Source organism: Tenrec ecaudatus, chromosome 15, assembly GCF_050624435.1.
Source record: "Tenrec ecaudatus isolate mTenEca1 chromosome 15, mTenEca1.hap1, whole genome shotgun sequence".
NCBI classification, from domain to species: Eukaryota; Metazoa; Chordata; class Mammalia; order Afrosoricida; family Tenrecidae; genus Tenrec; species Tenrec ecaudatus.
This window is the reverse complement of record NC_134544.1, coordinates 114,415,185-114,442,687: the sequence shown is the minus strand read 5'-3', so window position 1 is coordinate 114,442,687 and position 27,503 is coordinate 114,415,185. Positions and strand designations below refer to the sequence as shown.

Sequence of the window (27,503 nt, the reverse complement as noted above, 5' to 3'; positions counted from 1 at the left end):
TGCCCAAAGGGTTTCAACAGCCACCTCTTTTCCCCACAGAGCATCTGGGGGTTAAGTAGGGGTTAGCAGCCGAGCCCTTCTAACCATTGTGCCACAGGCATCTTCATTTTAATGTATTTTAAAATCTCTCTATATTAGATTTTAATATTAATCTCCCGTTTATCTAAATAGGAGAAGGAGGTGTTGATACACAAACAGTGACGATTTCTAGGAAGTGTTTCTGTCATTCAACTGAGCTGTCTTTTCATCAACAGCAAATCTGAGGTTTCCCAAGCATCTCTCTGCCCCCCACCCCCTCAGGGGATTAACAGCATTACTTCAGTGTGTCTAGTGCTGATTTTGTATAAGGATTTTTGTCTTACCTTAGCGACATAGGAAGGAAGGAAGGAAGGAAGGAAGGAAGGAAGGAAGGAAGAGAGCAGGGTATATAACCTTGGTGTTTACCATGATCCTGCCCTCTTTAATACATCTGCTACTAGAGCAAAAGGGACCGTGGTTCCCTTTGCCAGGCTTCGTGTGCTTGTGCCAAATGGCAACGCCAATAGGACAAATAAGTATGCAACAAATGAAAGGGGCCTTAGAGTCAAGCATGGAGCTCCCACAGCAAGGAGACAGAGAGGAAAACTGAAGTGTTAATAAAACTTTCAAAATAGAATATGTAATGAAATAATTCAAATCTAATTTGGTCCTTTCTAAATCCACCCTACATTTGTATATTGTTTCTATAGATGAAGCACATATGATGTGTTATAATTGTATACATATATTTATGTCTATAAGTATATAAGCGCCCTGGTGGTGTAGCAGCTACACGTTGGCTGCAAGCCTCGTGGTCTGCAGTTGGAAACCACCAGCAGCTGGGGGTGGGGGTGGTGGAAAGGCTGGGCTTTCTACTCCCGTGAACAGTTACAGTCTCACAGGAGGTTGTTCATGAGTCAGCATTGATTTGATGGCAGTTAGTTTGAGTTTGGATATATACAAATATCCAAAGTATATGTATGTATGTGTATGTATGTATGTGTATATATGTATATGTGTATGTGCATGGTTCTATGTATGTATATGTGTATGTATGTGTATATGTATGTGTATGGTTCTGGTGGTGCTTTGGTTTGGGCACTGGACTGCTAACTGCTAGGTCGGTGGTTCAAACCCACCAGTCTCTCTGCAGGAGAAAGATGAGGCTGTTTGTCTCTGTAGGATTGCTCTGAGTTAGAATTGACTTGGCAACAATAAGTTTGGTTATGGATATATGTAATCACACCATGCCTTATATTTTCTTCCATGATAATTTACCTAAATGTAAGTAATATAGTAAGCCGAGGAAAACAAAATATGTGGCTGGTGGTGTAGTGGTTAAGCATTGGGCTGCGATCCACACGGTTAGTAGTTCAAAACCACTAGCAGCTCTGCAGAGAAAGACTAGTCTTTCTACTGTGGAAAACAGCGACAGTCTTGGAAACCCAGAGGGGGTCGCTATGAGTCAGCACTGACTGAATGGCAGCAAGTTCAGTTCGGTTTAGTCTTGTAAAGAATCCAGTGAATGAAATCTGATGTGGGACAAAGCATTTAAAAATCTATCTATTGTTAACTGCATTGCCTGGATTTGGACTTTGCAATCCTAAGGAGAAATTTTCAAAGGCCCGGCATTGGTCAATTAAGCATAATCCCCACTAATGCCAAAGTCTCTGAAGAAGAGCATAGGAACCTGACACAATTTACATTTTGCACAGATATTTGTATGCTTAAGATACATTTTTCACACTTACAAAATATGGATAGATTACATGAAAAATGACAAACATTGAGATCACAACGAATTTCCCAATACGGTTTACACATCAGATACAAAATATATTATTTGGCAGAAGAATCCAGTAATTGGATAACCCTTTGTTGTCAGCTTTCTTGCCTCTCTGAGAAGCGAACCAATCTATGAAATAGCCCAAACCCATGTGATCAGTTTATGATTTGGGGTCCTTCTCTATAAGGACACAATAATCAGACATTTAATACCCTAAAGGGAAACAAGCTGCATACCATTTCTGAAAGTCTGACAAAATAGAAATAGCACCTTCCTTTTTTTCTTTTTTCATTGATTATTTGAATACAGACACTTGCTCCTAAGCAGAAAAGGAGAGACTTGTCTAGTAAATAAATCTCCAAAGATAAAAAACCTAGGATATATTTGTATAGAAGTCTCTCCTTTTCCAGTACCTATTATTAAATGTCTTGCCCCGTACTTATATATAGAACAGAAAAAAGAAAGGAACGTCCATTTATCATACTTTCTGAGTGGAAATGGGCAGTCCTATCTACTACACTTTCCCCTCTCACTCCTTTGCCCTTAAATTTCCAGGAAAAAAAACATACGCATACGCACATACACAAATGATCACTGTGCATATGGTTCATCAACAGCATGACAGAGGAGACAGAATACAATATCAGAACAAAGATCTTTGATAGTGAGAATGGGGTGTCAAAAGCTGCTTGAACCTCTTAACCCTATTTCCACACAGGTCTTCTTCAACTAGAAACTTTAAAGGAACACAACGACAAAAACAGTTGGAAAAGAAGGGAATACGGTGCGCTTTTCGGGAGTAGGGGTGTAACTGCAAAATGCAACGGGGACCCTGTCGCGTAGCAGTGGAATTCCAGAGCCCAGACCCCAGATACAAAGTTAAGCAGCGTGTAAATCGAGAAGATTAAACAAATAAGAGTGGTCATTGTCATTAAGAATAAGAATAGTAATAATGATTGTCACCACGGGGCTCCGTACAGCAGGTGCGTGTGGAGCTGGCTTCTTCTGACCCCACCGCCCGCAGCCTCCCCAGCAGACCTACACAGCTGCAAGGGCTGAAGAGTGGGCGCTGGGCACGGCTGGCTCTGCGGGGCTCCCAGGGCGTGCGCCAGCGTTTCTAGCCCCACCTTGCCTGCCCGCCCCGCCCCCTTCTCCCGGCCCCGCCCATGGCCCCGCCTCCTCCTGAGGCCCCGCCTCCTCCGCAGGCTCCGCCGCATCGCCCCGCGCCGCCCACGGCCCCGCCTCCTCCTCCCGTCCCCGCCGCATCGCCCCGCCTCCTTCTCCAGGCTCCGCCCCTGGTCACGCCCGCCCACCGGCCAACCGCGCCCTCCCATCCCCCCACCCTCCCCAGCGCCCAGCAGGTAGTGCTCCCGGCGGGCGGGCGGGCAGAGGAGGGGTGGGCACCCAGACTTGGCTTGACGCCCTCCGGTTGCTTGCGCCGGCCTTCTGGGCCTCCAGCCAGACCCTGCTTGGGGGTTCGGGTGGCCAGACGGCATCTCTGGGAATACCCCGAGACCTTGCGAGTCCCATCCCGGAAGCAGAGGAGGAACCCGACAAGCCGGTTGGCTTGAGCGGCAGCTGATTGGCCCGAGGTAGAGGAGGGGTCCAAAGGTGCGGACGCGGGAAACTACCGGTCTCTAGCGGTGACGCGAGGGAAAGGCCACCATTTGGGGGGAAAACGCTCTTCTGTGCCGCTTGGGAAGGCTCCCTTCTCAGCCAGCGAGCCAGCGAGCGTGCACCTGGTTCCACGTGCCCGCGCACCGCCCCCGTGCAAAGTACTCTTTGGAAGAGAAATGCAAAGGAATGGCCTAGTCGTGTTTGGGATGAAATATTCAGAGACCTATATTGATGCGTGGAATCTTGAGCCATTATTATAGAATGAAAACTTTTTTTTTGGTGAATGATGGATCTTCAAGGGTTAAGTCATGGAGATCCCTTCTCTCTCTTTTTAGCTGTGCACTTTTCCAAATTTAAGCATTTCTGAGTTAGAAGAAAAAGTAATTTCTTCTGTTCTGAATAAAGTGTTTACTGCTTAAAATATCGCTGGCATATTGAACATTTTAGCAATTTAGGGATATTTTAGACTGATTATTTTACTGGCATACATATTTTAAAATTCTATACTAATTATAAAACTAAATGTTATCTCGTTCTTAAAGTTTCTAAAAATTATACTTTTGCTCTGATTCTGCTTGGATTCATATTTTAGTAAAGATGTTATCTAGATTCTAAGGAATTATTTTGCACAGATATATATTTTAAACTTTTTTCACTTTTAAATTCTCACTAGTTATGAAAAACAGTGCTCACTATTAATGAAAATGCCAAAGCGCCCAACACTTCTTCGAAGACCCTTACCTCCTAAACTCCCAAAGCTGCCGTCATACAAAAAGAGAGTTCACACAGGTATGTGTCAGATACATGTGTTTATATGTACAGTTCAGAATTGCTTAAGTTAAAAATACTCGCGTATAACCATTAACTCGCAAATGTTTGTAATAAGAAGGTAACATTCAATTTTGCAAGTGTTACTGAGCACTTTAGGAGCTGATGATGAGCAAAAACCAACTATCCCCTTTGTCACTAATTTAGCCAATAATAGGAAATTTAAAACACTACTGAGAAAATAAAATTGTACATGCATAGGACTGCTTTTCAGATCACGATATATGAATTGATGACTTGTACAGATTATGACGGGACAGTACTTACACCATGGGTGTTGGCGATTGGGGAAAACGTTCAATAACACTGATTTATAAAGACAGAACCATGCCTATCAAACTAATACATGGCATAAGTAAAGAAGGAGAGCACACAACCCACCATTCACTGGGCACCCTCAAACCAAGACATTTCAACCCAAATCCAATGACCACCAATTCCATAACTTGGGAATAGTAATCATCTGCTGCTTCTCATACTAGGGTGTTTCAGCCTTAAGTCCAAGGGAGTATGTTAGTTTTTAAAATGTGCTATCGTTGAGTTTGAGGTAAAGTCCAATTCACTTAGTAGGGTTTCTACATCAAATCCTTCTGGAGTGGGCTATGAAGTGTACTGTGTGCCTTGAAGAGACAGACAGAGTCTCAAGTCCTAGTCATCTCTAGCGCATGGCTTAGCTCACCAACAGCTGGATAGAAACTAGGTCAGAAGAGTCCACTTAGGAACACAGTGTTGGGCATGTTCCCCCCTTGGGTTCTCTGTCAGGATTGCTGAGTGTGTCCTCATTGTTCTTCAACGTTACATAGCATTCCCCTGTGTGTATGATTCATTCTTCCACCGAGGGACGCTTACGCTGTTTCCATCTTTTGCTTTTGTGACTGGTGCTGTGGTGAACATGAGCGTGCACATATCTGTGTCATAGTTTGTATTTCTCCAAGATGTGTAACAAGCAGAGGCATTGCTGAGCCATCGGCATTTCCATGAAACTACTTTTTGAAAAGTTTTATTGGCACGTCATCCACAGATCATACAATTCAATAATTCAATCATATCAAGAAGAGTTGTCCATTCATTATCACAATTGATTTGAGAACATTTTCTTCTTCCTTGTACTCATTGTTATTTGTGAAAGCAGTTTGTAGTCCATCCAGCTCCCCAGTTTCAGTAGCATCTGCTCACCTCTGTACTATTACACCTTTCTCGGTCTTTTTTTTTTTTTAAGAACAGTTCCTTTTTTAAATATAGTACAATTTATCTTTTTCAGTTCTTTAACTGTTTTCTCAAATTTTGTGTCCCACCTAGTTCATGAAAAGTCTTGGTAAGCTGAGCAAGTAGAAACAGAAACCTCTCTAGAAAATGAGAAGACTGGTCGGGGGTGGGGGGTGGGACAGGAAACAGAGCGAGGGAAAGTAACCCTGTGACTATTATGGTCTTGTCCATGACACTTGGGTGAATAAAATCTAATTGCGCTTTTTTGCTTTGTCCGGTTTAGCCAAGACTGTTGAAATTAAACAGCCAGATGTAGAGGTTTCTCAACGTAAAGTCACTTCAGCCCTTTCCAGTGCTACTTCAAAAAATCAGTCCCAAACGTCTGTCAGTGTCCAGACACTCCTGCTGGGTCATCCTTTACCAGAAAGAGTGACTGTCATAAAGTCTATTGCGACGTCAAAGCACCAGCTGCAGGATGTTTGCTTCCAGATTCCAGATACGGCTTACGGGTCTCTTTTCTTCCCAACTTGTCAACCAGCTTCCAGTCGAGTGTTTGGGAAAGAAATCAGTCAAACAGAGCATGTAAGGAAGTCGAAGACACAACTGCCAAAATTAGAAGGGCCATTTATTGATGAGAAGCTTAAAAATGTCTTCATTCTTACGTCAGCTACCTCCAAAACTTACAATGCCCCTTGCCCACTTATCACTTGTACATTTGAGGATTCTTATGCTGAGCTTCCGCCAAAGATAATGGAGTCTCCTTCTGTTCTGCCCCAGTTAGTTTTAAGCACAGCGATGCTACGCCCTTTACCTAGTTTTACCTCTCCTAAACTAGTAACACCAATAGTCGAACGTTTAGCACACGGTGTTCCTGTAGCATTAAGTTTTAGTAATTTTCCTGGTTCTCTGAAGCTACCAGTACCAATTCCACCAAGAAAACCTCAAATACAGTCTACTTTAGGTAAGTACATCTGAACATGGTCTATCAGGTGGGGTGGAGGTGGGGGTCAAATAAAGCATAGGGGAGAGGGGAGGTACTTGTAAATTGTGGCCCCTGGAGTTTGGCGCTGGGAAGGTGAGATTCTCTTTCGCCTGGTCCTTTAATATATGGGCCAGAAGGCAATAATAGAAGTTGTAACTTTGAAGGTCTTTGAAAGGCAAACTGAGCACTCCCATTAAGGTGGTGGGGGATGGGACTAGACGGAGAATCGAAAGGAACAGGAACGTTAACATAAAGATGCAGTGGGCCTGAGCATTCAGAAAGTGTTCTAGGTGAACTCTAGAAGTAGAATGCTCATGTTGATGGACGCCTGCGTGGCACATGAATTCCATAAGAATCCCAAAGTTTTCCCTTTTTTATAGAATATATTGTAGTACAACAGGAACAAGCAGAAGTCCCCCCAAAGCGTAAACCATCAGTCCCAGTTCAAGGTAAGCGCAGAATTTATATATTCTTTTAGAGACTGTATAAGTTTATAAAAGCATCTGTAAGCGTGTTTGTGTGATTTTGTAGCCTTCCTTTATTATATTCTTTTAGCGACTGTATGAGTATATCTGTTTATAAAAGCATCTGGAAGCGTGTTTGTGTGTTTTTGTAGCCTTTATTATATTCTTTTAGAGACTGTTTGAGTATATCTGTTTATAAAATCATCTGGAAGCTTGTTTGTGTGATTTTGTAGCCTTTATTATATTCTTTTAGCGACTGTATGAGTTTATCTGTTTATAAAAGCATCTGGAAGCGTGTTTGTGTGTTTTTGTAGCCTTCACAGTGACCACATACCTTTACCTCCTGTTTGGTAAGCCGTGTCCTCACCCAGCAACTACTTTTTAAGTTCTATGAACTAAACCATATGCTGCTCCGGGGAAGATAAAACTGAAGTATTCTTCATTTGCGTGAGGCAGATAAATACATGCAATAATGCGTTCACCGCTTGACATGTGTCCACTGCTATTTTGTGGCATTTGTCGATTTAACTTTTAAAAATCCATAAAAGCGGCCTAGGAGTGAGGTGCTCTTCCGATGCCCAGTGGCAGACCCTGTGGTGTGGATCTGGAAGGAGCGCTGCTGCTAGCTACTGGGAGCATGCAGGGAGTGCTGCAGGTAGCTGTTTGGTGGTGGCGGTAGCTGGGGTTGCACTTGGCCCCTGACTCGTGATGATGCTCCCATGTGCTACCAATTGCAGGACTCCATAGGGTTTCTTGGCTGTAGGTTCTTCTTTTTTAACAGAAGCAACATGCCTGTAAAGTCGGATCCAGCTACACCAGCTGTAGACCACGTGCAGCACTGGTAAAGTCAGGGTGGCTGAACCCGAGGCAGCCTCGCAGTGAGCTGGATTGCTGCCGTGACAGGAACAGTGAGGTCAAGCATAACAATTGGGAGGATGGCCCAAGACCAGCGCTCTTTCATTCTGTTGCACATACGGAAGCTGGGAGAAGGAGACAAAACGGCCTGCACCAGCGGTGTCCAGGGAGGGGCGGAACGTGACACGTATTGTTTCCTGGGAAGGCGACTGTCATCAGAATGGAAGGCAGAGCAGCACACAGAGAAACTAGTGTCAGGGAGCCCACTGGGAAGGCTGTTGCCAGATTCTAAGGCATTGTTGTTGTTGTTGTTCTTTTTTAACTTTTAATTTTGTGACCCTTGTAGATTCCTTGGCAGCCTTAAGAAACAATGCAGATATCATCTTTTTTTTTAGAACAAATGCTTTGAAAATGATGAGGGCAATGAATGCACAGATGTGCTTTACACAATCGATGTATGTATGGATTGTGATGAGTTGTATGAGCCCCTAATAAAATGTTTAAAAAATATATATTTATATGGATGATTTAGACCTCGTCTGAAATTTGCACATTATTTCTTTGTCAGCAAAATTGATATTAACCTTTATAACCATGTTTTAGTGAAAATCAATTAATATAAATCACATGATCATATTTTGAATTATAAATAAGCTATGAAATACAATTTAAATTAAATATATTAAAATATTTAAAAAAGAAAGCGTACAGAGAGCTGTGTGCACTTCACCCAGTTCCCCCTACCCCCCCGATGGTAACACCTTGTAAGGCTGTAGTGTAGCATCACATTGATGTGAAAGTCAAGATACAGAACATTTCCATCAACACACTCTCTCCTGCTCCCCTTTACAGGCTCACCCATGTGCCTCTCACGCCCACCCCCTTCTTAATTGGCGGCAAGCTCTGATCTAGTCTCCATTTCTGTACTTTCCCATTTCAAAATGTTTGCAGTAAGTGGAATCATACAGTATGCTAACAAGTGGGAATGGACAAACCCACCCTTCCCTCTCCACCATCGCGTAATTCTTAGGAGATTCATCCAGGTGGTTGCACGTAACAATAATTTATCCCTTGTATTGCTGAGGAGTGTTTCATGGTGTGAATGCACCACAGTTTGTTTACCCAGATACCTCTTGATTATTTCAAATTTGGAGCTATTAGGAATAAAGCTGCTGAGTTAGTTTATTGCGCCAACCAGGCCGATAAACACATGTGGGGTTAATTGAAGGGCGGAGGGATAAATGGCTCAGTGAGCCTCTCCTTTCGAGTTCTTGGGTCTCTTGCTTTGTGATGGTTACACCAGGGTGCAGTTCCCTGCTTCAGCTTGCAAGGCTGACTTCCTGCAAGACATCCCCAAGGAGAAGTCACATGTACCAACCCCGATGAAGCCCTGGGTGCTGGAGCAGCCGTGTGGAGACCCCTGCCAGCGCTGAGATGCTTACACGTTCACTGACTCGGCTTTCCTCCTGCAGTCAGTGTCATTGCATCTGTTTTGTGAGATGGAGGAGGACTTTGTGGACTGGTGTTGGACATACGGGTTAATGTTGGATTTGTGGGCTTGGGCAGCACTGGGTTGGGATGTTTTCTTGATGCACACTTACCCTTTACATAAAACTCTGTCTTATACATGAGTTTCTGTGGATTTGTCTCTACAGGACCCAGACTAGCACAGCTGCTAACAGTATTCATGTTCAGGTGTTTGGATGGACATAGACTTGTGTTTTCCCAGCATTAACGCCTAGGAGCCCAGCTGCTTAGCTGTGTGATTGCTGGGAGGAACGTTGGTCATGCCTGGGTAAAACACGCAAATGTTAATGAGGTCAATGGTGGTAACCCAGCAGCCATTCCAGGGGAGAAAAGATCTCGTGCTCTGTTCTTGGGAAAATTACAACCTTGCAAACCCTATGAGGGAGCTATACTATAAGATTGCTATGAATCAGAATTAACTAGATGGCAATGGGACAGTTAGATGAATGTCTGGATTTTCAAAGAAACAGCCACACTGTTTTCCAGAGTGACTGGAGACCATTTTACAGGCGCAGTGGTTAAAGCATTCTACTATTATCCTGAAGTGGGTGGTTTGAACCCACCCCATGACTCCATGGGAGGAAGACATGGCAGCCTGCTTCCATAAAGAGATCGCCATGGAAACCCTATGGGTGGATTCTGTGGGTGGGGGGAGGGGTACAGACCCACACCATGCATACCTCAGTGACTGTCTACAAAATGTTCGTGCATTGTTTAAGAAGAAATTTATTATTGCAATAAAAATATTCCTATAGTTAGTAAAACCGGAAGGAAAACTAAACGATCCCAAACACCTTATTGTCATCAAGTGAATTCTGACACACAGCGACCTTGACAGGCAAGGTAGACCTGCCTAGGGGAGTTTCTCTGACTGTCATTTTTTAAATAAGAAAGCCCTTTCTTTCCCTCTCTGAGCGAGCGGAGCTTTCAAACCCCTGACTTTGTGGCCAATAGCCCAACGCATAAGCACTACATCACTAAGGTTCCTTCATAGTTATAACAAGAGAAAAACCAATAAGCACAGATTTTTATCACTATACCCGCCAGGCTAAAATCCATGCTAACTAGTTCTGTGAGCTTTGTAATATACTCTGGTCAAAGGTGTCATTATTACTCAGTCACACGGATGTTTCGAATCACATGTCTTTGCACACCCTTCCAGTAGATGCTGTTTTTGTTGCTGCTGTGTTTCTATTTTTAATTTTGTTTGTGTTTGAAATCAATTTGTATGTCACAAAAGAATCTAAGACAGTTTTAGCTTTGCTTCTCCTTTCACAGCCACTCAGACCAGTGTTTAGATCTGACAGGTCAGGACTCGGAGGGCTTTCAAGGCTGGGATCTCTCGCTTACTTTTAATGTGACTTATTTACGTCAATGTACTTAGACATCTAGTTTCTTTTTCCTCTTGTGCTTGTAGAATGTAATATAAACAAAGAACAACAGATGCTATGTAGTCTCATCGGAGCAGTGACACAACCCCAGAACATACGGTCCTTTTATGCTCCCTTCCCCCACCCCCTGCCCTCCCTCCCTCCTTACTCTCCTGTGCCTTCTTTCTCCCTTTCCCCCCACCCCCCTGCCCTCCCTCCCTCCTTACTCTCCTGTGCCTTCTTTCTCCCTTTCCCCCCACCCCCCTGCCCTCCCTCCCTCCTTACTCTCCTGTGCCTTCTTTCTCCCTTTCCCCCCACCCCCTGCCCTCCCTCCCTCCTTACTCTCCTGTGCCTTCTTTCTCCCTTTCCCCCCAGCCCTGGCCTCATCGTCGTCTTTAAAGTCTAATCCCATAATAATACTGTCATAGGAGATTTAACTTTATGCAATTGACTATGTTTGCTGAACGTATTACTCTCTCATTTTGTCCATATCTTAAAGTGCTTGACAGACTCATCACATTTAAAAAAAATAATTTATTTTTATTGTTTTTTAAGAATGCAAAATATTCCATTGTATGAGTGGACCAGAGTTTGGTGATCTATTCTTTTGTAGTCGAGTTTTTTCTTAATTGTTTCCATATTTTTGCTATTATAAAAATTACGACAATAAGCATAGGTGTGCATGTTTGTTCATGTTTTGCTTTTTATTTCTTTAGGGTTTATATATATTCTTATAGGGTATACAGAGAGATTGCAGAATCACGAGGTATTTGTATTTTGCATTTGGTTAAAGAAGTGCCATATTGCTTTCCACCGTGACTGTACAATTCTACAATCCCACCAACATATATGAACATTTCAATCTCTCTACATCCTTTCCAACACTTAGTTTATGTTTTTAAAAAATTTTGCTAAGAGGATCTGCGTGAGGTGATAGCTCATGGTTTTAATTTGTATTTCTCTTATGGCTAATGAACGTGAACATTTCTTCATGTGATTGTTGTCTACCTGGATGTCATCGCTTTCTTTCCCCCTTCTTTTTATTCCATCTTGTATTGAGCACTGGAAGCGTCAAGTTTAACAAGCAGACTGAGCTTTGAACATCTCCTGAATGGACTCTTCAGAAATCAAAACTGTTAATAGTGCTTGTTTCGACCATGGTTCTAGTAAACGTCTCACCCCTTGTCGTTTCATTTCTTACTTTTTGGAAGTGTGTGCAGTTCATGCCATGAATCTGAGTTGATTAGATATCACTAACCAGATAATTTTCAGATAAGAAACTGTCTCTAGAAGAACAAAGTTTTCACAAAAATCATGACAACCCACATGAAACTCTGTAAGTTCGCTATGATTGAGAATTGCCTAATTGACTTGATGTAGGGACACAGATATAAAAATTTTAGTTATATTAATTTTTAGCTGTTTCATCGGACACAGGTTACTAATCATTATTTAAATTCATTCTTTTGAATTTCAAGTTAGTTTCATGTGTGTTTTCATGATTTTTTAATTATATGATAAAAATAGGGTGTCCCTATTTTTTTCCGTGGTGGTCTTTATGACTCTATGGTTTAAATTTAGGTCTTTAATCTATCTTGAGTTTATTTTTGTACAAGGTGTGAGGTATGGGTCCTGTTTCATTCTTTTTCCAATGTTTCATAGCACCATTTATTGAAAAGGCTATTTCTCTGCCACTTGATATGTTGTAGTACTTTATCAAAGATCCAGTATCTGTAGGTATTTGATAGTATGTCTGGGTCCTCAGTTCTAATCTATTGGTCTTTATACCTATTGTTGTACCAGTACCATGTTGTTTTGATTACCATGGCCATATAAATGCTTTTAAATCCTGGGAGTGAAAGGCCTCTTACTTTATTGTTGTTGTTTTTTAAAAATGATTTGTTTACCCTGGGTTTCTTTCCTGTCCATATAAAGTTGGTGATTAGTTTTTCCATTTTTTTGAAGAATTGTGCTGGGATTTATATCAGAATTGCATTGAATTTATAAAGGGTTTTTTTAATGATATTTTTTACTACATTTAGTCCTCTGATCCAGGATAATGGCAAGTCTTCCATTTGTGTAAGTCTCTTTTGGTTTCTTGCACAAGTGTTGCTGCTGGTATTTTTATAGTCACTGATTTTGTCAAAATGTCTATGGTTTTAGCTACAATATTGTGGCAATTAGCATTTACTCATCTATACCAATGACTTTGAGAATGAAATAACTTTGAGAAAAAAAACAAGTTTAATTTTAAATCAAAATTAGCTCAGTCATAATGTTGTAACTGATCATGTAATTTAATGTAGAAAAATTCTACAAAACCATTTTGTTGTTAGTCTTCATATAATCTAAGAAGTAGTACATTTACGCAATTTATAACAAAACATATCACATATGTTTCTATGATTAAAATAGATAATAAACGATACTACAGATTCTTTATGGTCTGACATTAGGAGGAAGCCCCTGGGGGAGGTGGGTGACAGCTGGGTGATACCAACCCTTTCCAAGCTACCCTATTGGGGGCTGAGTCAGATTTAATTTGAGCGCAGCAGGCTTGGTGTCTGACTTGGCAATATAGTAAAGGGGCTGAGTCAGATTTAATTTGAGCGCAGCGGGCTTGGTATCTGACTCGGCAATATAGGAAAGGTTTCTGGCGATGCAGCAATTGAGCGTTTAGCTGCCAAGCCAAAAGGCAGTGATTTGAACTCACCAGTTTGATGGCAACAGATGCCTGGACATGTAGGAATGACCCAGTTTGTTCCACGATCACCAGTGGTGTTGCTTTTTCATTTTAGCCAATTGGATAGGTATGTAGTGGTAGCCCATTGTGACTTAAAGCTGTATTTTCTGAATGACACAATGGCTTCAGCAGTGGACTCAAACACGGCACTAGTTGTGAGGATAGCAAAGGACCAGCAAGTTTTGTTCCACTGTTCAGGGTCTCTCTGGATAAGAATCCAGTCCATAGCACCTGAGGACAACAGTGACTAATGATGCTGAACATCTTTTCCTCTGTCTTTATCTTCTTTGTTGAAATGTCATTTCATGTCTTTTGAATATGTCAAATGGGATGGTCTCTTATTTACTTTCAAAGTTTTATTCTGAGATATCTAGAATAGATATACAGTATCTAGAATTATAAAAGACACATATATTGTGGTCTTTTGTTCAATATTTAATTTGTAAATATTGTCTTCCCATCTTCTTTCTTCTTTTTTAATCCAAATTATAGGACATTTTGAGGAACAAAAATTTTCAGTTTTGATGAAATCCAACTTACCAATATTTTCCTATTGATTTCAAAACCCACAATCCTTCACATTTTCTCATGTGTTTTTTACTTACAGTGTTACATTTTATTGTACATGTAAGTCCATGATCCATAGTAGTTCATTTTGGTATAATGTGTGAGACTTAGCTCGAGGATTAAAAAAACACACACACCGTATTTATTTGCTTATTGATGTACAATTGCTTCAGCACTGTGTGTTGAAGAATTACCTTCTCTGCATTGGATTATTTTTGAATCATCATCAAAGATCAGTTGAGTATGTTTGTCTGAGTCTATTTCTTGTTCTCTTCCTTTGACCTGTAGTTCTCTAGCTCCATAAATGCCACCTCGTGCTAATTCTATAATAAGAATGGTTGTCATCCTTTATTGTTCCCTTTCAAAATTATTTTAGGTATTCTACTTTATGTAGCTTTAAAATTTTTTGTCTCTACAAAAATTCTTGCTTGGATTTTGATTGTAATTTGTCAAACCTGTGTATCATTTTGGGGAGAACCTTAACTATGTTGTGTAACATCTTCAGTACATTGAGCCTACCAAACCATTAACATGATGTGTCGCTCCGTTTATTTAGATATCCTTTGAATTGTTTAATCAGGATTGAGTAGTTTTCTGCACTTAAGTTCTCTTATCTATTTATGCAAGGAGCCCTTGTGGCACAATGATTAAAGCACTTAATCGCTAGTCAGAAGGTCCAAGGTTTGAACCCACCAGCTGCTCCACAGGAGAACGAGTTGACTGTCTCCTTCTTTAAAGATTGACAGGTGTGGAAAGCCCATGGGAGCTGTTCTATTCTGGCCCATTGGATTGTTATGAATCAGAATGGACTCAACAGCATTGAGTTTAGTGTTTTATTTTCTAGTTACTTTCTTTACTATCTTGATTCATTTTCTTCTGATGAAACACCTGTGCCCTCTTGGGATAAATTCCACTTGGTTGTCATATATAATCCTTGTAATATGCTCCTGTATTTGGTTTGCTAGTATTTTCATGAGGATGTTTGCATTTATTTTCATAAGGGATACTGTTCCATAGTTTTTTTTCTTGTAATATCTTTGTCGCGCTTTGTGTTAGGGTAATATTGGTCTCAAAGAATGAGATTGAAAACGTTCCTTTCTCCTTATGTTTTGGAGGGGAAATGAGAATTATGAGTATTGGTGTTATGTCTTCTTCGGGTGTTCAAAAGAATTCGCTCTTGATGCATTCTGCTCCGGATTGTTTTATTGTTGTTTTTAGGAGGGGTTGGTTTGGGTGTTTTTATTACTGATTCAATCTCTTGGTACAGGTTTGCTAAGATTTAAAAAAAAATGTTTTCTTCTTGATTCTGTTTAGCTAATTTGTGTGTTTCTATCCACCTGTTCACCTAGATCATTGTTTCCCAAAGCGGGTGATACTGCCCCAGGGGGCCTTGAAACAAGCCAGGAGGGCTGCTAACGTAGATATTCACACTGAATCCTGGATAATGGTCGATAGTTCAAGTTTTTAATTGCCAGGAAGTACTGAATTTTTGTTTGTTTCACTGAAAAGGGGGCAGTAGGTCAAATAAGTTTGGGAACCTATGATACAGACTGTCCAAAAAACAGGCATGCTATGCTCACTGTACTCATTCTTCGTGATTTCTGTTAGGTCAGTAAGCGTGCTCCAGATCTTATTTCTGATATTAATTATATGCGCCGGTCTCATTTTTTCTTTGTCTAGTTCAATATTTGTGAAATTTGTTAATGTATTCAAGAATCAACTTGTGGATTTATTGATTCTCTTTATGGTCTTTTTGTTCGCTATTTCCTCTCTAATCATTATTCCAGCTTCCTTCTTCTAGCCTTGGGTTTCATTTTTTCTGTTCTATTTCTAGTTCCTCAAGGTTTAAGGACAAGTTATTGATTTGATATTTTCTTGGTACAGACATTTGCAGCTGTAATTTTGTGAATATTGTCTTCTATTGATCTCCTAAATTTTGATGTCAGATTTGCATATGTTTGTTTTCTTTATGTATTTTGTCATTTCTCATCCAATTAAGAATTTTGTCTCTTTATGTATTTTATTTCGTGTATTTTTGTCTTATGTATAATTTTGTCTCTTTATGTATTTTGCCTCATTAGTCTATGTATTTTGTAATATCTCATTGCTTAAGAATGTGTTGTAAAATTCCACATATTTGTGAAATTTTTATTGTTTCTTCTGTTATAATTTCTAGCTTCATTATTTTGTGATTGGAAAGAAGTTTTGCTTGATTTCATTCTTTTTTTTAACTTGTTGAGGCTTCTTTTATGGTATGGTACATTCTTGGTATAGTATATTATATGTATAGTATTCTATATGGTACAGTATATTCTTGGAGAATGTCTATACACTTGAGAAAAACATGTATTCTGTTGTTGAGTGGAAGTTTTAGATGTTTGTTAGCCATAGTTGGTTTCTAAAACATTAAAAACCCATTGCCATTGAGTTGGCCTCTGTTCTCTGTTTTCATGCTGGTATATGCTTGTAGTCTACGAGCAGAATACTGAAATCTCCAACTACTAGTGTTAATTGTTCATAGAACCTTAAAGTTCTATTATATCTTATTGATGGGCTGACATGCTTTATAAAGCTTCATTTGTCTCTAGTAATAATTTTTATCTGAAAGTCTTTTTTGCTTGGTCTTAGTGTATCCTCACCAGCTCTTCTTTGATTACTGTTTCCATGATGCATCTTTTGTCATTCTCTTATTTTAATTATATGTATTGTTAAAACCAAAGATACATGTACACAGCATATAATTGGAATATGTGTTTCTTTTCATTATTCAAATCTCTATCTTTTCATTGGAAAATTTAATCAATTTCTATTTAATTAAATACCTAATAAGGTGGAATTTACATAGGCCATTTTTCTATTTGTATCCTATGTTTGCTAGTCAAAACAAAGTTTTATGTTTATTTGTCTTCTTTGTCTCTATTTTTATTCCTCCTTTTGAGATAAATAGATATTTTCTAATATGTAATTTTAATTTCCTCATCACTTCTTTATGAATATATTTATGAGTTATTTTCTTGGTAGTTGACTTAAGTATAACAATTAGCATCTTAATTTATAGTAATTATATTTAGATTAATTTTTAATTAATTCCAGCAGTATACAAACTTCTCTCTGTCCTTTTCCCTCTTCATTTTGGTTTTATAATAATTATACCTTTATGTTTTGTGTGCCCATAAAGCTTCATAATTCTCCATATGATAGGAGAAAAAAGGGTGCTATAAGTCTTTGAACTTGGATAGGAGATAAAAGGACGTTACCAGTAAAAGGACCACTTTATCTGCGTGTGCTAACGCTCTTTGTTTTCTTCATGTGAACTTTCGTTACTGTCTCGTGCCCATTTATTTTAGCTTTCCGACCTGTAATGTTTTCTTGTAGAACTGGTCTACTCACTTCTCTCTGTTTTCTTCAGTTTTGAAGAGTAAATTGTCTTATCTAAAAATCTGTGTTGGCCGTTGCTTTCACCAGATTGAATATGCTACCGCATTTTCTCTTGGTCACCATGATTTTCATTAAGAAATTGACTGTTGTGTTGCATTTAATGAATTGCTTCTCTTTTGTTGCTTTGAAGATTCTCTTTGTCTTTAGGCAGTTTGTTTAAGTCAGTTTGATTATAATTTACTGGATGTCAGTCTTTCTTAGTTTATTCTATAAGTTCATTAAACTTTTTAGATGCATGAATTAATTCTTTCTATCAAATCTGGAAAATATTTTTAGCCATTATTTTGTTGTTGTTGTTGTTGCTGTTGTTAGATGTCTTTGGGTCGATTCCAATTCATAATTACCAAATATACAACAGAACATCCTTAAGGCTATTGTTCTGTTTGGGCCCATTGCTGCAGTTACTCTGCTCATCTCATTAAGGGGATCCTCTTTTCACTGCCCCTCCACTTTACAAAGCATGACGTTCTTCTCCAGGGAATGGTTTCTCCTGATACCATGTCCAAAGTACGTGAGATGAAAGTTCACCAGCAGTGCTTCTAAGAAGTATTCTCGTTGTAGCCCTAAGACAAATTTGCAGGTTCTCCTGCAGTCCACGGTACATTCAGTATTTTTTGCCAACGCTATTGTGTTAGTCTGGGTAGATCAGAGAAACAAATTCATAGACACTCGTGTGTGTAAGAAAGAGCTTTATAAACCAGAAACAAAAAAAAAGAAAGAGCTTTATATACAAGAACAATTGAATATTGAGAAAACAACCTCGTCCAGTCCAGATCAAGTCCATAAGTCCGGTATTAGGCCATATGCCCTATACCAATCTATGAATTCCTCTTCAGACTCACAAAACGCATGCAGTGACACTGAATGCAGGAAGATCACAGGCCAGTAGGTGGAAAGTCTTGTGGATCCAGTGGCAGTGTAAGCACCTCTGCTCTTGCAGGGGTCTCCACTTGGCTCTTCCAGCTTTGGGGGCTCTGGATGCCATCAGCCTGTCTCCATGTGGCTTGTCAACTGCACTATCTTCCAGTGAGTGAGCCAAGAGAGAGAGTGTCTCCTGCCCCCAAGGAGGAAGATTGGAGTTCCCAGAATCCTCAGGAAAAGGCCATGCCCACACAGATGCCTCATTGGCTATGACCTGATTGTTAAGCTGGACTCCACCCCTTCACTCTTAATCCTCTCAAATTGACAAACGATTATATAACTACCACAACTCTGATTCAAATACATTAGTTCTCGTTAGTCAATGTCCAACTTTCACATACATATGAGGCCATTGAAAGTACCATTGGTTGGGTCAGGTACACGTACTCTTCAAAGTGACATCCTTGCTCTTCAGTGCTTGGTGAGCAAGGTCTTGTGCATCAGATTTACCCTCTTGACTGCTGCTTCCAGGTATGTTGGTCTGCTTCACCCTGACTTTTGTTTTGTTTGAACATATCTGGACAATGAGGTGGGAGTGGTATTCAGGTCTTCATTTGGCAGCACCAGGTAGCAGGAGGGAATGTGAGGCTGAGTATTTGATTTATTAAAGTCATTGTTTAAAGTAGCTGAGAGCAGGCTGGACAGGAGTTGGCCACTGTCTGTTCCAGTGGTACCCATCCAGGAGGTAGGGTGGCAGATGTAGATATGGTTGGTTAGGGTTGCTGACTTTTAACTGATAGAAAAAAAAGGGGGGGGAGGAAGGGAAGAGGAAGAAATATGAGAAAAGAAAGGAAGATTGGGGGGGGGGTGAAGAAAAATAAAGGAAAGAAAAGACAGAATAAATGTTGTAGCTAACAATAGCACAGCACCTGTAGAAGTACTAGTTGGCAAACATGCCTGGAGTGGGAGCGGGTACCATGAAGTTGGAGGCAGTGGTAACAGACTGCATTGACTAGAGAGGTGGCAAGGGTGTGGTGCAGACCACCACTCATGTAGGTGGCAGTGATGAGCACTATTGACTGCAGGTGACAAGGGAAGTGCCTGCTACACAGGAGCACATGTTACAATTGTAGTTTCTGCAGTTAGCAGAACTCTCAACCCAAATAAGCGTGCCTTGCAGATGTTCTAATGTGGTGGGCATATGGTGCTCAGTCTTCTATAGTTCACCTCAGGCCACTGAGGAGTGGCACAGTGGGCAGGGGAGGAACAGTGATGGCTAAGTGGTTTGGCCAGAACACCAGGTGTGGGAGGCTGAATCAGCCACCAGGAGGGTGGAAGTAATGGAGCTATGCTTCTGGGCCCCTGGAGGTTGTGCAGGGAACGGGAAAGATAGCACCTCTCTGATCACTGATCACCAGTGTTTGAGCAGAACCCCATATCTGGTTTCTTCCTCAATCAAGCATTGCTTACAATGTTCAAAGTAACTATTCTGTCAGGCCATTTGGCAAGTCACCATTCCATGTCTTTTTGATTGCTCCTTTTGTTCAGTTTCTTTTTCTGATTGATTTTTAGATACTTGTTTTGCTATACTTCATCATTTTTCCTTTGAAACTCAGGATTCCAGGATTGTCATTACTATCTATTGCACTTGATTCCTTTGGTCTTTTTTGGCAGAGGGTCTAGGTAGTACATCTGAATTGACTCCCTGGATAGTGTTTTTGAGTATGCCCCTTTTAAACTATTTTAATAATTTCTCTAGGGATTACATTCTCACAGTGTACTGGGGTTATCATTTTACATGTTCAACGTATACATATGACCCTCCCCTTAACACCTTTCCCTTCTCTGTTTAAAACAATTTTGTTGGCATACAATCCAGATATCATGGAATGAAACTGGTCAGTCGTTCTAACATATCAAGGGGGAATTGTACCATCACCACCAGCAACCATCCTCGAGCATTCTCTCCCCGCCATTGGTTGATTCGCTCCCCTAATGGGGCTGTGTATTTACCATCAGCTCCAGTGCCCCCTCCCATGGACACCATGATCTTAAATAGTTCTCTGAGTAAGTTTAGAACCCTATCAGATCGTGTTGTAAAAATGGTCAAACATAATTTAGAAAATGCAGTGGGAACACTAGGAACACTTGGTGTGTGTGCCCACGTTTTATCTCTGATGTTTTCTTTCCTGCTGATATCTCAAGGGTTTTCTTTTATTATTTCCTGTGTGTTTAGAGAATTCTCTTTAGTCACTCTTGGAGGGTACGCCCATGGATGACACATTGTTTCCCTTCATTCGATGATGTCTTGATTTCCTCTCCTTTCTTGAAGAGTTGCTTTATAGGAATAGGATTGTGGATTGACAGTGTTTTTAGCACTTGAAAACTGTCACTGCCTTTTCCTTCCATGACGTCTGATGAGAAATTGCTTGTCACTATTATTGGTTTTTCTGTACAGATAAGGTGTTGTTTTTTCTCTTACCACTTTCAAGATTTTTTTAATTTGTCTTAACTTTTTAGAAATTCAATCATGTTATGCCTTGGCATTCATTTCTTTTAGTTAATATTGTTTGAGGTCTGCTCAGCTTCTTAAATCTGAAGATTTCTGTATTTTGCCAAATTTGGGAGGCCTTTAGCCAGGATTTATTTTAGTAGGTTTTCAGCAACATCATTCTTTGTTTTCCTCTGGAACTTTAGAGTCTCACTGGTGCTGGAGGCATTTCTAAACATTTTTTTGTCTGTTGCTTGGACTAGTTTATTTTTATAGTTCCATCTTCTAGCTGATTTATTCTGTCCTCTTTCCCCTTTAGTTCTACTTTTAATCCTATACACTGAATTTAAAATTTTTTATTGTATTCTCTAATATTTCCATTTGGTTCTTAGTTATATCTTCTTTTCCACTGGCACTTTGTATATGTCTTTGCTGATTATTTTCTTTTTCCATTTGCTCAAAGCGTGTTAATGATTGCTCGTTGAAACATTTTCCTTATGGAGGATTTAAAACCTTTGTAAGATGATCCTAACTTTGTCATCTTGGCGTTGGCATCCATTGACTATCGTTTTTGTCATTCAGTTTGCTATCTTCCTGGCTCTTGGTATGACAAATCAATCTTTATTGAAAGTTGGGCGTCGTGCTTTGCTATTGTATGACTTCAGGCCTGGTGGTGTAGTGGTTGCATGTTGCGCTGCTAACTGCAAACTCAGCAGTTTGAGACCACCACCTTCCTACTCCTGTTAAGAGCTACAGTCCCAGAAATTGACAGGGGCAATTCTACCTATAAAGGACAGTATGAGTTGGCATAGACTTGATGGCAGCGAGTTTGATTACATGCCTTCAGATCTTACTTAATTTTTTTTTGCAACATAATTCTGGAATGGGGAGAAAGTGTGCCATTTTGTTTACTCTTATATAGAGGTAGGAATCCAGGCTGTCCACGTGTCCTTTGGACACCCAAGGTGATGAATCCTTTGTTACCATTGGGTTCTGGCTTACCACATGGTCTCTTCTAAGAGAGAGTGGTACATCGTAGCCTTGCTGCTGTTGAGCAGGGGAAATTCCTCCCTCTTCCCTTAACATCCTTGACAGCACACTAGTCTACAGAGGAGGCACACCTCGTTACTTCCAGGTAGAAACAAAACCCCAGGCTGCTCATGCTCTTTTCACTGAGATCACACTGGGGAACCATTACCAACAAAAATGACGTTTTGCTGATTCTGAGAGGAGCTCAGTGAGAATTGGGAGCCTTGGGAATGTGGAAATGCAGGTGCACATTCAGCCTTGCATGGATGGACAAAGCTGGAACCATGTTACTTTTCTGTGGTATTTAGGCAGAGTTGTTATTGTCTAAGAGTTTTCTTTCTTGTTAGACTATCCTGTCTCTGGTTTCCTAAATAGAACAAGTTTTTATTTTTTTCTTTTGTCTATGTCTGTTTTGTTTGTTTGTTTTTTCTCCAAATTGCTAGCTTTGTTTGCAAGTCTGGTGTATGGGGTGCAAAAAGAAAATTCATAGAGCTCACCTCTTTGTTCTTCCTCAAGGTCGTACAACCTCTCACTCGCCTTCTTTCTGCTTGCCACCTTTCAGAGTATTCTTAAGCTGGTTGTATATATGATGGCCACTTATCTTTAGTGGGGGGGATAGAAAAATACATCTACCATATATTTCTGGAAGCAGAAATCCTGTTCTAAGCACTTTTTAGGCAGTTATGCATCTTCTAGTGCTCACCAATATTTAGACCTTTTCTACTGATCTCTGTACGCTCTGGACACCCCCATGCTAAATTCAGACCAATGAAAGAAAGATGTTTTATGATGAAAAGTAGTTTCATGTAAACTAACTCAAATATTTTAGAACATTGAAGTCAAGGAAAATTGATTAAAAATGTCGACAAAATAGATGTGGGTAAAATAATGCTAATAGGCTATAAAATAAATATATAGAAGCTTCTGAATTTAAAATGTGCCACATTTAAAGGAAGTCATGTTGTGCTTATAACAATGAAATTGGAGAATATAATTAGTGCATTCTGATGAAGATTTTGTACAAGAAAGATGACTTGAAATTCCAGTCAGCATATATATATTCTCAAAGAAAAATCCATATCCTAGATTAAATGATTGTTTAAGACATGTACACTTATATTTTAATTAAAATAAAACATTAAAAATTATCTTTTTCTGATCTTTAATCAGTTCCAGTTAATTAACCAACTAGGATTCCTAGTTGCTCTTAATGAAAGGGCTTCCTGTACCTCAGAGTTTTTAAAATGTAGAGGAAAAAGGGCAGAATTAGCAAACATCAAGAAAATAAGGGGCAACTTAACTTCAAGGAAAATATGATGAGTTTGATTTTGAGCACAGTAAATGTGAAATACCTGTGGGAAATCCAAGTGGACATGCTAAAGTAGCCAGCTGGAAACTCAGTCAGAGGCTGAAAGAGTTCTGTGCTGGAACGAAAGATTTGTGAGTTATCTGTATATAATCAGAAATCCTATTATGATAAATGGAAGAGTCTATGGGAATTGAGAGCATGAACCCTGTACCAGTGTGAGACCTTATTCTCACTCATTTGCAGTGGAGAAAAATACCGAGAGTTTTCCATAACCTTAAATGTGTTCCACTTAAGAGACTATCCTTTTCTCCTATAAATTATTGATGGCATTAAAATTTATGATAGGAAAATGGTGAAAATACAGTGAGGTTTTTTGTTGTTGCTTTTGTTTTTCATAAATATTCTTGGTTCGCAAGATTGAGAGTTGATAGCTGAGTTAGTTAAAGTTTATTGTGCCAACCTGGGCGATAAACACATGGAATTAATTGAAGGGCAGAGGGACAAATGGCTCAGTGAGCCTCACCTTTTTAGTTCTTGGGTCTCTTGCTTTCTGATGGTGGGACCAGGGTGCAGCTGCCTCAGTCAGTTCCCTGCTTCAGCTTGCAAGGCTCACTTCCTGTGAGACATCCCTGAGGAGAAGCCACATGGACCTACGCTCATGCATCCCTGGGTGCTGGAGCAGCCATGTGGAGACCCCTGCCAGTGCTGAGATGCTTACACATTCATATGGGACTGAATGTTAAAGGGAGCCTGAGAGCAGGCTAAAATGCTTGCTAGGTGACCACCTGGATCTACTTGTTGAGTGGAAGTGGGAGAAATGCAGTAATAAAGAGACGGGTTGAGTTGGGCCACTGACACCTGTGGCTTTGGTTCACAGGGAGAAGAGAAGACGAGAGCGGGTTGATTGGTCTGAAGTTCATGACCTAGCACGAGGGGGCTAGGCTTGTTGAGTATTGGTGAGAGCCCATGGTCTAAAGGCAAGGTAACCAATGGGCACCCTGTGGGGGCTGAGTGAGACAGCCCACATTGCGTTGACCAGAACCCGACCAGCTGGAGATTTTTGAGCCTGTGAACTGGTGCATATTGTTATATTGTTGCTCACTTTATGGATGGCTTGCCTGGATTTGACTTTGCTTATGGATACGGACTTCACAAGGCTCCAACATGAAGATTCTTCATGTCAGAAAATATGATTGTCTCCTCAGAGCACTGGGTTGATATAAGTGGGCAGTATATAAAGTGGATACCCAAAATTGGGGGGATGAAGGCATGAAGTAGGTGGATTACAAACTTTCATAGATGGGGGAACATATTCACAGGATTAAGGTGTAGGTGTTACTTAATTGCAACTATGAGGCTAAAGAATGATGTACAGGTGCCAAGTTGGCAAGGGGTGGATTGAGTTAAAGTTTATTGTGCTAACCTGGCCAATAAACATGTTGGGTTAATTGAAGGGCTGAGGGATAAATGACTCGGTGAGCCTCGCCTTTCTAGTTCTCCGGTCTCTTGCTTTGTCATGGTCGGACCAGGGTGCAGCTGCCTCAGCCAGTTCCCTGGTTCAGCTGGTAAAGCTGACTTCTTGCAAGACATCCTTGAGGAGAAGCTGCATGGACCTACCCTGATGCAGCCTGGGTGCTGGAGCAACCATGTGGAGACCCCTGCCAGCGCTGAGATGCTTACACACTCACCGATTGGGCTTTCCTCCTGCAGTTGGCTTCATTGCATGTGTTTTGCCAGATGGAGGAGGATTTTGTGGATTGGTGTCGGGCATATGGGTTAATGTTGGACTTGTGGACTTTGACAGCACTGGGTTGGGATGTTTCCTTGATGTGCACTTACCCTTTATATAAAACTCTCTCTTATACATAAGGGTTTCTGTGGATTTGTTTCTCTAAAGTACCCAGACTAACACAATAACCTTGTGCATCTCAGTACTTTTTGTAATGTTTTAGTGATCTGTAAATCACCAAGCTTACTAAAGACTAGAACATTGTAACTTTGTTAAAAAGAAGTTATTTATATTAGATTTTCCATGTAAAGGGGGTTCTATTTTCCTAATATTGTTGGCAAAGTTGAAATGATTTTAAAAACAAACAATACCTCTCACTGCCATTGAGTCAATGCTGGCTCATGGTGACCCTATAGGGCAGGGTAGAACTGCCCCTCTGGGTTTCTGAGGTTGCACCTGTTCATGAGAATAGAAAGCCCATCTTTTTACCTTGAACTGGCTGATGGGTTAGAACTGCTGACTTTTTGGATCACAGCCCAAGGTGTAAATTCTAAATTACCAAAGCTCATGGGGTTGCAATGATAGAAAAATAAATTACAACCATCTTGCTTTTTTTATATGACTATTTTATTGGTATTTATTAAGCAAATTTAATATTGATTTGAAAGGGAAATTTCATTCTATTGAGTATTTCATAATTTCATCTCATTGAGTAATTTATAAATTCCTCATTCTTGTAATGTTCTTTCTTTGGCTTCAATATTAGCATACCATTGTCCCTTCCCCACCCCACCCCTTTTTAACCCCCTATGGCAACTTCTTAAGGTGCCCTAGTTGTGCAGTGGGTTCTGGATTGAACTGTTAACCACAAGGTCACTGGGTTGAACCCACGAATTGTTCTGTGGGAGATATGTGAGACTAGCTGCTCCTGTGAGGATCTGAAGTTTCGGCTACCCAACGGGATAGTTGTACTCGGCCCAGAGGGACAGTTGTATAGTCCTTTGGAGTGCAGCTCGACTCTGCACATGGGACTGCTACGAGTCAGAATCAAGCCGACGGTAGTGACAGCAACAGCTTTTGTTACAATATCACTGCCCTTTCGTGGATGCCAACTCTTATTGACCCTACAGGACAGGATAGAACTGCGTCTGTGAGTTTCCAAGAGTGTCACTATTCTAACAGTAGTAAGCCTCATCTTTTTGGTCTACAGTATTGAATTAGAAACCTCAAGGCACCCTAGAAAAATGATAAAATGTTTTAGCACCAGTTGAATTAAACAGACTGTTGAAATAGTTGCATGGGTGTGTTAGTTTAGGTACTTTAGAGAAACAAATCCACAGAAGCTCATGTATAAGAGAGAGTTTTATATAAAGGTTAAGTGCACATCAAGGAAACATCCCAACCCAGTGCTGCCCAAGCCCACAAGTCCAACATTAACCCATTATGCCTGACACCAACCCACAAAGTCCTCCTCCATCTCACAAAACACATGCAATGATGCCGACTGCAGGAGGAAAGATGAATCAGTGAATGTGTAAGCATCTCAGCGCTGGCAGGGGTCTCCACACAGCTGCTCCAGCACCCAGGGCTTTATTGGGGTAGGTCCATGCACCTCCTCCTTGGGGATGTCTCACAGGAAGTGAGCCTTGCAAGCTGAAGCAGGGAACTGCTAAGGCAGCTGTACCCTCGTGTGACCATCACAAAGCAAGAGACCCAAGAACTAGAAAGGCGAGGCTCACCTAGCCATTTATCTCTCCACCCTTCAATTAACCCTGAATGTGTTTATCTGCCAGATTGGCACAATAAACTTAACTACCTCAATGGGTGATTGAAGTATTAATGTTGTCAGACATTTCAGTTAGTAGTACATTACTTAACTCAGTGCATACCAGAACGCCTCAAAAATAAAGCATTGTGCCGCTGACTGCCGTGTGTGGTTTGAAGAAGCCAGCTTCTCCACGGAGAAAGTCTGCGTCCTTAGAACTGTGCTACATAACAGGTCTCTCTCTCTCTCTCTCTCTCTCTCTCTCTCTCTCTCTCTCTCTCTATATATATATATATATATATATATATATATATATATATATATATATATATATATATATATATATATATATGACAATAACAAGGGTTTTATATATATATATAACCCTTGTTATTGTCATCTATAACCCTGTAGGGTTGCTATGAATCAAAGAGCTGGGCAAATGAATAAGGTCTGTCAGTCCCTCACAAGATGGATTATGCAGCAGCTGCTCAAACCTATCCTTAAAATGTTGCAGCTGAGTTTAAAAACTCTAAGATCCTTAAATCTAAATAAGCATGCCTGACTACATCTCCACTTCCATCCTCTTCTTAGTCAGTCTCACACCATCTGCTTGGGTTTAGATCCTGAGGGGAGAGGGCAGAGAGCAGGTCATAAGCTTTGTCTTAATGCATTCTCCTTCCCTTCTTGCTCCATTTCTACTCCCAAATTAAGGATTTATAATATCATGTCCTATAATTTTGTCTACCCTAGAATTAGTTTTCACATATATTTATCTAAAATGGTCACAGAGGATCTAATTTAGAAAAACTAATCATTGTTTTCTTTATTCAGTGCTACATCTTTTCTCACAGAAGCCATGGCATAAGAATTATTAAGAATGTAAAATATGTTGCCGCAAGCAATGCAGAAAAAAAT

The 27,503-nt window shown here is 40.4% G+C and overlaps 1 protein-coding gene across 1 annotated transcript in view; it reads left to right on the top strand.

Moving 5' to 3' along the window:
- The first annotated feature begins 3,146 nt into the window (after positions 1–3,146).
- Positions 3,147–27,503, top strand: part of LRRC63 (leucine rich repeat containing 63) — an 81,673-nt gene continuing 57,316 nt past the window's right edge. Inside the window, exons 1-4 of the mRNA XM_075532840.1 lie at positions 3,147–3,396; positions 4,095–4,210; positions 5,739–6,416; positions 6,818–6,907. Of these exons, the coding sequence (XP_075388955.1) occupies positions 4,120–4,210; positions 5,739–6,416; positions 6,818–6,907 (859 nt within the window). The 5' untranslated portion in view covers positions 3,147–3,396; positions 4,095–4,119. The remainder of the gene's footprint in view (positions 3,397–4,094; positions 4,211–5,738; positions 6,417–6,817; positions 6,908–27,503) is intronic.